At 53.9% G+C, this 11,795-nt stretch overlaps 1 protein-coding gene across 1 annotated transcript; it reads left to right on the top strand.

Moving 5' to 3' along the window:
• Window positions 1–1,249: 1,249 nt before the first annotated feature.
• On the top strand, window positions 1,250–10,880 carry msmo1 (methylsterol monooxygenase 1). Its single transcript, XM_065014694.1, has 5 exons — window positions 1,250–1,268; window positions 4,176–4,302; window positions 5,102–5,256; window positions 9,475–10,720; window positions 10,865–10,880. The coding sequence occupies exons 1-4, from the start codon at window positions 1,258–1,260 to the stop codon at window positions 9,653–9,655; spliced, it is 474 nt and encodes a 157-aa protein (XP_064870766.1). The 5' UTR covers window positions 1,250–1,257; the 3' UTR covers window positions 9,656–10,720; window positions 10,865–10,880.
• Window positions 10,881–11,795: the final 915 nt, after the last annotated feature.

Here is an 11,795-nt window from a genome sequence, read left to right as displayed (position 1 = left end):
GGACAGCATGCCACGATGGTACGTACGACTGGGACCCACGACCCAACACACACAACCTCCCCTACGACTGGGACAGCATGCCACGATGGTACGACCCAACACACACACAAACACTGGGACACATGCCACAACCAACACACACACAACCTCCCCTACGACTGGGACAGCATGCCACGATGGTACGACCCAACACACACACACCTCCCTATGATTGGGACCTGCCCTACGACCCAACACACACACAACCTCCCTACAAACTGGGACAGCATGCCACGATGGTACGACCCAACACACACACAACCTCCCCTACGACTGGGACAGCATGCCACGATGGTACGACCCAACACACACACACACACACACAACCTCCCCTACGACTGGGACAGCATGCCACGATGGTACGACCCAACACACACACAACCTCCCCTACGACTGGGACAGCATGCCACGATGGTACGACCCAACACACACACAACCTCCCCTACGACTGGGACAGCATGCCACGATGGTACGACCCAACACACACACAACCTCCCCTACGACTGGGACAGCATGCCACGATGGTACGACCCAACACACACACACAACCTCCCCTACGACTGGGACAGCATGCCACGATGGTACGACCCAACACACACACAACCTCCCCTACGACTGGGACAGCATGCCACGATGGTACGACCCAACACACACACACAACCTCCCCTACGACTGGGACAGCATGCCACGATGGTACGACCCACACACACACACACACAACCTCTGACCCAGCACACACAACCCCCTACGACTGGGACAGCATGCCACGATGGTACGACCCCAGCACACACAACCTCCCCTACGACTGGGACAGCACACGATGGTCTGACCCACACACACACACAACCTCCCCTACGACTGGGACAGCATGCCACGATGGTACGACCCAACACACACACACAACCTCCCCGACTGGGACAGCACACACACACACACACAACCTCCCCTACGACTGGGACAGCATGCCACGATGGTCGACCCAACACACACACACACACAACCTCCCTACGACTGGGACAGCATGCCACGATGGTACTGACCCAACACACACACACAACCTCCCTACGACTGGGACAGCATGCCACGATGGTCTGACCCAACACACACACAACCTCCCCTACGACTGGGACAGCATGCCACGATGGTACGACCCAACACACACACACACACACACATGCCACGATGGCAATGACCCAACACACCCACGACTGGGACAGCATGCCACGATGGTACCCAGCACACACACACACACACAACCTCCCCTACGACTGGGACAGCATGCCATGATGGTACGACCCAACACACACACACACTCCCAAACGACTGGGACAGCATGCCATGATGGTACGACCCAACAACACACACCTCCAGGCCCTACAGGCCCTACCTGTTAACTCAGTGTCTAGGCTGTTCTGTCTATCTCTCCCCTCCCCAGGCCCTACCTGTTAACTCAGTGTCTAGGCTGTTCTGTCTATCTCTCCCTCCCCAGGCCCTACCTGTTAACTCAGTGTCTAGGCTGTTCTGTCTATCTCTCCCTCCCCAGGCCCTACCTGTTAACTCAGTGTCTAGGCTGTTCTGTCTATCTCTCCCCTCCCCAGGCCCCTACCTGTTAACTCAGTGTCTAGGCTGTTCTGTCTATCTCTCCCTCCCCAGGCCCTACCTGTTAACTCAGTGTCTAGGCTGTTCTGTCTATCTCTCCCTCCCCAGGCCCTACCTGTTAACTCAGTGTCTAGGCTGTTCTGTCTATCTCTCCCTCCCCAGGCCCTACCTGTTAACTCAGTGTCTAGGCTGTTCTGTCTATCTCTCCCTCCCCAGGCCCTACCTGTTAACTCAGTGTCTAGGCTGTTCTGTCTATCTCTCCCTCCCCAGGCCCTACCTGTTAACTCAGTGTCTAGGCTGTTCTGTCTATCTCTCCCTCCCCAGGCCCTACCTGTTAACTCAGTGTCTAGGCTGTTCTGTCTATCTCTCCCTCCCCAGGCCCTACCTGTTAACTCAGTGTCTAGGCTGTTCTGTCTATCTCTCCCTCCCCAGGCCCTACCTGTTAACTCAGTGTCTAGGCTGTTCTGTCTATCTCTCCCTCCCCAGGCCCTACCTGTTAACTCAGTGTCTAGGCTGTTCTGTCTATCTCTCCCTCCCCAGGCCCTACCTGTTAACTCAGTGTCTAGGCTGTTCTGTCTATCTCTCCCTCCCCAGGCCCTACCTGTTAACTCAAGTGTCTAGGCTGTTCTGTCTATCTCTCCCTCCCCAGGCCCTACCTGTTAACTCAGTGTCTAGGCTGTTCTGTCTCTCTCTCCCTCCCCAGGCCCTACCTGTTAACTCAGTGTCTAGGCTGTTCTGTCTACCTCTCCCCTCCCCAGGCCCTACCTGTTAACTCAGTGTCTAAGCTGTTCTGTCTACCTCTCCCCTCCCCAGGCCCTACCTGTTAACTCAGTGTCTAGGCTGTTCTGTCTATCTCTCCCTCCCCAGGCCCTACCTGTTAACTCAGTGTCTAGGCTGTTCTGTCTCTCTCTCCCTACCCAGGCCCTACCTGTTAACTCAGTGTCTAGGCTGTTCTGTTTATCTCTCCCTCCCCAGGCCTTACCTGTTAACTCAGTGTCTAGGCTGTTCTGTCTCTCTCTCCCTCCCCAGGCCCTACCTCTTAGCTCAGTGTCTAGGCTGTTCTGTTTATCTCTCCCTCCCCAGGCCTTACCTGTTAACTCAGTGTCTAGGCTGTTCTGTCTATCTCTCCCTCCCCAGGCCCTACCAGTTAACTCAGGGTCTAGGCTGTTCTGTCTATCTCTCCCTCCCCAGGCCCTACCTGTTAACTCAGTGTCTAGGCTGTTCTGTCTATCTCTCCTCCCCAGGCCCTACCTGTTAGCTCAGTGTCTAGGCTGTTCTGTCTATCTCTCCTCCCCAGGCCCTACCTGTTAACTCAGTGTCTAGGCTGTTCTGTCTATCTCTCCCTCCCCAGGCCCTACCTGTTAACTCAGTGTCTAGGCTGTTCTGTCTATCTCTCCCTCCCCAGGCCCTACCTGTTAGCTCAGTGTCTAGGCTGTTCTGTCTATCTCTCCCTCCCCAGGCCCTACCTGTTAACTGTGTCTAGGCTGTTCTGTCTATCTCTCCCTCCCCAGGCCCTACCTGTTAGCTCAGTGTCTAGGCTGTTCTGTCTCTCTCCCCTCCCCAGGCCCTACCTCTTAGCTCAGTGTCTAGGCTGTTCTGTTTATCTCTCCCTCCCCAGGCCTTACCTGTTAACTCAGTGTCTAGGCTGTTCTGTCTATCTCTCCCTCCCCAGGCCCTACCTGTTAACTCAGGGTCTAGGCTGTTCTGTCTATCTCTCCCTCCCCAGGCCCTACCTGTTAACTCAGTGTCTAGGCTGTTCTGTCTATCTCTCCCTCCCCAGGCCCTACCTGTTAGCTCAGTGTCTAGGCTGTTCTGTCTATCTCTCCCTCCCCAGGCCCTACCTGTTAACTCAGTGTCTAGGCTGTTCTGTCTATCTCTCCCTCCCCAGGCCCTACCTGTTAGCTCAGTGTCTAGGCTGTTCTGTCTATCTCTCCCTCCCCAGGCCCTACCTGTTAACTCAGTGTCTAGGCTGTTCTGTCTATCTCTCCCTCCCCAGGCCCTACCTGTTAACTCAGTGTCTAGGCTGTTCTGTCTATCTCTCCCTCCCCAGGCCCTACCTGTTAAACGCAGTGTCTAGGCTGTTCTGTCTTTCTCTCCCTCCCCCGGCCTTACCTGTTAACTCAGTGTCTAGGCTGTTCTGTTTATCTCTCCCTCCCCAGGCCCTACCTGTTAACTCAGTGTCTAGGCTGTTCTGTCTCTCTCTCCCTCCCCAGGCCTTACCTGTTAACTCAGTGTCTAGGCTGTTCTGTTTATCTCTCCCTCCCCAGGCCCTACCTGTTAACTCAGTGTCTAGGCTGTTCTGTTTCTCTCTCCCTCCCCAGGCCCTACCTGTTAACTCAGTGTCTAGGCTGTTCTGTCTATCTCTCCCTCCCCAGGCCCTACCTGTTAACTCAGTGTCTAGGCTGTTCTGTCTATCTCTCCCTCCCCAGGCCCTACCTGTTAACTCAGTGTCTAGGCTGTTCTGTCTATCTCTCCCTCCCCAGGCCCTACCTGTTAACTCAGTGTCTAGGCTGTTCTGTCTATCTCTCCCTCCCCAGGCCCTACCTGTTAGCCCAGTGTCTAGGCTGTGCTGTGATAGAGGACACCTGGCACTATTTCCTCCATCGCCTGCTACATCACCGCAGTATCTACAAGCACATCCACAAAGTGCACCACGAGTTCACTGTGAGTACACACAAACACACACAGGCACAGGCACGAATACACACAAATGCCGATGTGCCCTTGAGCAAGGCATTTAACCCTCATTGCTCTGGATGAGAGTGTCTGCTAATGGACTAAAATGTCAAATAAACTTGCTATAACCGATTTCTTTGTCTGTCTGTCTCTCTCTCTGTCTCTGTCTCCCCCCCCTCTGTCTCTGTCTCTTTGTCTCCCCCCCCTCTCTGTCTCTCTCTCCCTCTCTCTGTGTCTGTCTCTCTCTCTCGCTCTCTCCCCCCTCTCTCTGTCTCTCTCTCCTCTCTCTGTGTCTGTCTCTCTCCCCCTCTCTCTGTCTCTGTCTCTCTCCCCCTCTCTCTGTCTCTGTCTCTCTCCCCCCCTCTCTCTGTCTCTGTCTCTCTCCCCCTCTCTCTGTCTCTGTCTCTCCCTCCCCTCTCTCTGTCTCTGTCTCTCTCTCTGTCTCTGTCTCTCCCCCCTCTCTCTGTCTCTGTCTCTCTCCCTCTCTCTGTCTCTGTCTCTCTCTCCCCTCTCTCTGTCTCTCTCTCTCTCTCCCTCCTCTCTCTGTCTCTGTCTCTCTCCCCCTCTCTCTCTCTGTCTCTCTCCCCCCTCCTCTGTCTCTGTCTCTGTCTCCCCTCTCTCTGTCTCTGTCTCCTCTCTCGCCCCCCCTCTCTCTCTCTCTGTCTCTCTCCCCTCTGTGTCTGTCTCTCTCTGCCCCCCTCTCTCTCTGTGTCCCCCTCTCTCCCCCCCTCTGTGTCTGTCTCTCTCTCTCTCCCCTTGTCTCCCCCTCCCCCCTCTGTGTCTGTAGGCTCCATTTGGCATGCAGGCAGAGTACGCCCACCCAGCTGAGACAGTGATCCTTGGGTCTGGGTTCTTCATCGGCATCATGGTGTTCTGTAACCACGTGACGTTGCTATGGGCCTGGGTCGCCTTCCGCCTGCTGGAGACCATCGACGTACACAGGTACACACACACACACACACACTCCTAGAGACTATTGAGGAGGCAGAGGTGTAGTGGAGGGTAAATGTAAACACTCCTAGAGACTATTGAGGAGGCAGAGGTGTAGTGGAGGGTAAATGTAAACACTCCTAGAGACTATTGAGGAGGCAGAGGTGTAGTGGAGGGTAAATGTAAACACTCCTAGAGACTATTGAGGAGGCAGAGGTGTAGTGGAGGGTAAATGTAAACACTCCTAGAGACTATTGAGGAGGCAGAGGTGTAGTGGAGGGTAAATGTAAACACTCCTAGAGACTATTGAGGAGGCAGAGGTGTAGTGGAGGGTAAATGTAAACACTCCTAGAGACTATTGAGGAGGCAGAGGTGTAGTGGAGGGTAAATGTAAACACTCCTAGAGACTATTGAGGAGGCAGAGGTGTAGTGGAGGGTAAATGTAAACACTCCTAGAGACTATTGAGGAGGCAGAGGTGTAGTGGAGGGTAAATGTAAACACTCCTAGAGACTATTGAGGAGGCAGAGGTGTAGTGGATAGGGTAAATGTAAACACTCCTAGAGACTATTGAGGAGGCAGAGGTGTAGTGGAGGGTAAATGTAAACACTCCTAGAGACTATTGAGGAGGCAGAGGTGTAGTGGAGGGTAAATGTAAACACTCCTAGAGACTATTGAGGAGGCAGAGGTGTAGTGGAGGGTAAATGTAAACACTCCTAGAGACTATTGAGGAGGCAGAGGTGTAGTGGAGGGTAAATGTAAACACTCCTAGAGACTATTGAGGAGGCAGAGGTGTAGTGGAGGGTAAATGTAAACACTCCTAGAGACTATTGAGGAGGCAGAGGTGTAGTGGAGGGTAAATGTAAACACTCCTAGAGACTATTGAGGAGGCAGAGGTGTAGTGGAGGGTAAATGTAAACACTCCTAGAGACTATTTTCCCAAAAGTGTTTATCCTCCTATTTGTGGAAAAATGCATATCTACTCACCATCACCAGGAGTCTGCAGCTCTCCCTGCCTGTTGTTCTCTGGTCTGACCACCAGGGGTCTCCAGCTCTCCCTGCCTGTTGTTCTCTATTGACCACCAGGGGTCTCCAGCTCTCCTGCCTGTTGTTCTCTGGTCTGACCACCAGGGGTCTCCAGCTCTCCTGCCTGTTGTTCTCTGGTCTGACCACCAGGGTCTCCAGCTCTCCTGCCTGTTGTTCTCTGGTCTGACCACCAGGGGTCTCAGCTCTCCTGCCTGTTGTTCTCTGGTCTGACCACCAGGGGTCTCCAGCTCTCCTGCCTGTTGTTCTCTGGTCTGACCACCATGTCCAGCTCTCCTGCCTGTTGTTCTCTGGTCTGACCACCAGGGTGTCCAGCTCTCCCTGCCTGTTGTTCTCTGGTCTGACCACCAGGGTCTCCAGCTCTCCCTGCCTGTTGTTCTCTGGTCTGACCACCAGGGTCTCCCAGCTCTCCCTGCCTGTTGTTCTCTGGTCTGACCACCAGGGTCTCCAGCTCTCCCTGCCTGTTGTTCTCTGGTCTAAACACTCCTAGAGACTATTGAGGAGGGCAGGGGTCTCCAGCTCTCCCTGCCTGTTGTTCTCTGGTCTGACCACCAGGGGTGTGCAGCTCTCCTGCCTGTTGTTCTCTGGTCTGACCACCAGGGTCTCCAGTGCTCCCTGCCTGTTGTTCTCTGGTCTGACCACCAGGGGTCTGCAGCTCTCCCTGCCTGTTGTTCTCTGGTCTGACCACCAGGGGTCTCCCTGCCTGTTTGATCTGACCACCAGGGGTCTCCAACTCCCTGCCTGTTGTTCTCTGGTCTGACCACCAGGGGTCTCCAGCTCTCCCTGCCTGTTGTTCTCTGGTCTGACCAACAGGGGTCTCCAGACTATTGCCTGTTGTTCTCTGGTCTGACCACCAGGGGTCTGCAACCCTGCCTGTTGTTCTCTGGTCTGACCACCAGGGGTCTGCAGCCTGTTGTTCTCTGGTCTGACCACCAGGGGTCTCCAGCTCTCCCTGCCTGTTATACTCTGGTTTGACCACCAGGGGTCCCCTGATCTACCATGTAATTCTCTAGTCTGACCACCAGGGGTCCCCAGATCTACCATGTAGTTCTCTAGTCTGGCCACCAGGGGTCCCCTGATCTACCATGTAGTTCTCTAGTCTGGCCACCAGGGGTCCCCTGATCTACCATGTAGTTCTCTAGTCTGGCCACCAGGGGTCTGCAGCTCTCCCTGCCTGTTGTTCTCTGGTCTGACCACCAGGGGTCTCCAGCGCTCCCTGCCTGTTGTTCTCTGGTCTGACCACCAGGGGTCTTCAGCTCTCCCTGCCTGTTTGCTTATCTGACCACCAGGGGTCTCCAGCGCTCCCTGCCTGTTGTTCTCTGGTCTGACCACCAGGGGTCTCCAGCTCTCCCTGCCTGTTGTTCTCTGGTCTGACCACCAGGGGTCTCCAGCTCTCCCTGCCTGTTGTTCTCTGGTCTGACCACCAGGGGTCTGCAGCTCTCCCTGCCTGTTGTTCTCTGGTCTGACCACCAGGGGTCTGCAGCTCTCCTTGCCTGTTGTTCTCTGGTCTGACCACCAGGGGTCTCCAGCTCTCCCTGCCTGTTATACTCTGGTTTGACCACCAGGGGTCCCCTGATCTACCATGTAGTTCTCTAGTCTGACCACCAGGGGTCCCCAGATCTACCATGTAGTTCTCTAGTCTGGCCACCAGGGGTCCCCTGATCTACCATGTAGTTCTCTAGTCTGGCCCCAGGGGTGCCTGATCTTGTAGTTCTCTAGTCTGGCCACCAGGGGTCTCCAGCTCTCCCTGCCTGTTGTTCTCTGGTCTGACCACCAGGGGTCTCCAGCTCTCCCTGCCTGTTGTTCTCTGGTCTGACCACCAGGGGTCTGCAGCTCTCCCTGCCTGTTGTTCTCTGGTCTGACCACCAGGGGTCTCCAGCTCTCCCTGCCTGTTTGCTTATCTGACCACCAGGGGTCTCCAGCGCTCCCTGCCTGTTGTTCTCTGGTCTGACCACCAGGGGTCTCCAGCTCTCCCTGCCTGTTGTTCTCTGGTCTGACCACCAGGGGTCTCCAGCTCTCCCTGCCTGTTGTTCTCTGGTCTGACCACCAGGGGTCTCCAGCTCTCCCTGCCTGTTGTTCTCTGGTCTGACCACCAGGGGTCTGCAGCTCTCCTGCCTGTTGTTCTCTGGTCTGACCACCAGGGGTCTCCAGCTCTCCCTGCCTGTTATACTCTGGTTTGACCACCAGGGGTCCCCTGATCTACCATGTAGTTCTCTAGTCTGACCACCAGGGGTCCCCAGATCTACCATGTAGTTCTCTGGTCTGACCACCAGGGTCTGCAGCCTCCTGCCTGTTGTTCTCTGGTCTGACCACCAGGGGTCTGCAGCTCTCCTTGCCTGTTGTTCTCTGGTCTGACCACCAGGGGTCTCCAGCTCTCCCTGCCTGTTGTTCTCTGGTCTGACCACCAGGGGTCCCCTGATCTACCATGTAGTTCTCTAGTCTGGCCACCAGGGGTCCCCAGATCTACCATGTAGTTCCTAGTCTGGCCACCAGGGGTCCCCAGACTAGAGTGAAGGGTAGAGAATCGGAACGCAGACACTGTGTTGTCAGGAGTGTGTACGGGTGGAGTGGGGTTTAGGGGATTTTGTGTAGGTTATGTGTATACATATTACAATGTTAAATTAACATCCTCTCTTCCTTTCCTCTCCTCTACTCCCCTCCCTCCTTACCTCTCCTCCTCTCTCCCTCTCTCCTGCTCTCCCCCTCCCTCCTCTCCCCCTCTCCTCCGCTCTCCTCTCTCCCACTCCCTCCCTCCCTCCTCCTCTCCCCCTCTCCTCCTCTCCTCTCCTCTCCTCCCTCTCCTCCTCCTCTCTCCTCCCCTCCCTCTCCCTCCCTCTGTCCTCCCTCCCTCCTCTCCTCCCCTCTCCCTCCCCCCTCTCTCTCCCTCTCCCTCTCCCTCTACCCCTCTCCCCTCTCTCCTCTCCCTCCCCTCTCTCTCCTCTCCTCCCTCTCCTCCTCCTCTCCTCCCTCCTCCCTCCTCCTCTCCCTCTCCTCTCTCTCCCTCTCCCCTCCTCCTCCCCTCTCTCCCCTCCTCCTCCCCTCTCCTCCTCTCTCTCCCCCCTCCCTCTCCTCTCTCTCCCTCTCCTCCTCTCCTCCCTCTCCCTCTCCCCCTCCTCCCTCTCCCCCTCCTCTCCTCTCCCTCTCCCTCCTCCCCTCTCCCCTCTCCTCCCCTCTCCTCCTCTCTCCAGTGGGTATGACATCCCTCTCAACCCTCTCCACCTGATCCCGTTCTATGCCGGAGCTCGTTTCCATGACTTCCACCATATGAACTTCGTAGGGAACTACGCCTCCACCTTTACCTGGTGGGACAAGATACTGCACACGGACTCCCAGTACAACAGACACATGATGAGCAAGAAGAACCAGTAAACAGACCCTCACACAGACACACGGACTCCCAGTACAACAGACACATGATGAGCAAGAAGAACCAGTAAACAGACCCTCACACAGACACACGGACTCCCAGTACAACAGACACATGATGAGCAAGAAGAACCAGTAAACAGACCCACACACGGACGGACGCAAATACTCACAGACAGACACACACACACACACGCAGACACACACACACACAGACAGACAGACACACACACACAGACAGACAGACAGACACACACACACAGACAGACACACACACAGACAGACAGACACACACACACAAACAAACACATGCACATATGAATGCACGCTTAAACACACTTCATGAAGGTCAGAACTGGACTCCTGAGTGTGCAATGCCTTGTGGGAAAAGAACACACTAAAATAGAGTAGAACAGTCTTGACCAATAACATCAGCCCTTGTTTGGTCTTGACCAATAACATCAGCCCTTGTTTGGTCTTGACCAATAACATCAGCCCTTGTCTGGTCTTGACCAATAACATCAGCCCTCGTTTGGTCTTGACCAATAACATCAGCCCTTGTTTGGTCTTGACCAATAACATCAGCCCTTGTTTGGTCTTGACCAATAACATCAGCCCTTGTTTGGTCTTGACCAATAACATCAGCCCTTGTTTGGTCTTGACCAATAACATCAGCCCTTGTTTGGTCTTGACCAATAACATCAGCCCTTGTCTGGTCTTGACCAATAACATCAGCCCTTGTTTGGTCTTGACCAATAACATCAGCCCTTGTCTGGTCTAGACCAATAACATCAGCCCTTGTTTGGTCTTGACCAATAACATCAGCCCTTGTTTGGTCTTGACCAATAGCATCAGGCCGTTGTCTGGTCTTGACCAATAACATCAGCCCTTGTCTGGTCTTGACCAATAGCATCAGGCCGTTTTCTGGTCTAGACCAATAGCATCAGGCCTTGTCTGGTCTTGACCAATAACATCAGCCCTTGTTTGGTCTTGACCAATAACATCAGGCCGTTGTCTGGTCTTGACCAATAACATCAGCCCTTGTCTGGTCTTGACCAATAACATCAGGTTTGGTCTTGACCAAATGCCATTTCAGTCAATTCAGGAAGTCTTGACAAACATTCAGGCCGTTGTCTGGTCTTGACCAATAACATCAGCCCTTTTTGGTTTGAACATTTTGAATCGGAGTTTGTCTTGACTTTTTAACATCAGCCCTTGTCTGGTCTTGACCAATAACATCAGGGGTTGGGGTTTGAGGCTGGGTTTCTGAATAAGCAAACATTCTGACATCTGCTTCAATGCTTTTAAATTAGGAACATTTGATTTTGATTGATTGATTGATTGTCTGGTCTTGACCAATAGCATCAGGCCGTGTTGGGGTTTGAGGCTGGGTTTCTGTATAAGCACTTTGTGACATCTGCTCATGCTTTATAAATACATTTGATTGATTGATTGATTGATTGATTGTCTGGTCTTGACCAATAGCATCAGGCCTTGTCTGGTCTTGACCAATAGCATCAGGCCTTGTCTGGTCTTGACCAATAGCATCAGGCCGTTGTCTGGTCTTGACCAATAGCATCAGGCCGTTGTCTGGTCTTGACCAATAGCATCAGGCCTTGTCTGGTCTTGACCAATAGCATCAGCCCTTGTCTGGTCTTGACCAATAGCATCAGGCCTTGTCTGGTCTTGACCAATAGCATCAGGCCTTGTCTGGTCTTGACCAATAGCATCAGGCCTTGTCTGGTCTTGACCAATAGCATCAGGCCTTGTCTGGTCTTGACCAATAGCATCAGGCCTTGTCTGGTCTTGACCAATAGCATCAGGCCTTGTCTGGTCTTGACCAATAGCATCAGGCCGTTGTCTGGTCTTGACCAATAGCATCAGGCCGTTGTCTGGTCTTGACCAATAGCATCAGGCCGTTGTCTGGTCTTGACCAATAGCATCAGGCCGTTGTCTGGTCTTGACCAATAGCATCAGGCCTTGTCTGGTCTTGACCAATAGCATCAGGCCTTGTCTGGTCTTGACCAATAGCATCAGGCCGTTGTCTGGTCTTGACCAATAGCATCAGGCCTTGTCTGGTCTTGACCAATAGCATCAGGCCGTTGTCTGGTCTTGACCAATAGCATCAGGCCGTTGTCTGGTC

Source organism: Oncorhynchus nerka, unplaced genomic scaffold, assembly GCF_034236695.1.
Source record: "Oncorhynchus nerka isolate Pitt River unplaced genomic scaffold, Oner_Uvic_2.0 unplaced_scaffold_2240, whole genome shotgun sequence".
Classification (NCBI taxonomy): Eukaryota; Metazoa; Chordata; class Actinopteri; order Salmoniformes; family Salmonidae; genus Oncorhynchus; species Oncorhynchus nerka.
This window is presented reverse-complemented; position numbering and strand designations above follow the sequence as displayed.

Coding starts and splice junctions, on each gene's coding strand:
- msmo1 (XM_065014694.1), top strand. Junction 4,303..5,101: donor AAGTGCACCACGAGTTCACT/GTGAGTACACAC, acceptor CTGTGTCTGTAG/GCTCCATTTGGCATGCAGGC. Junction 5,257..9,474: donor GAGACCATCGACGTACACAG/GTACACACACAC, acceptor TCCTCTCTCCAG/TGGGTATGACATCCCTCTCA.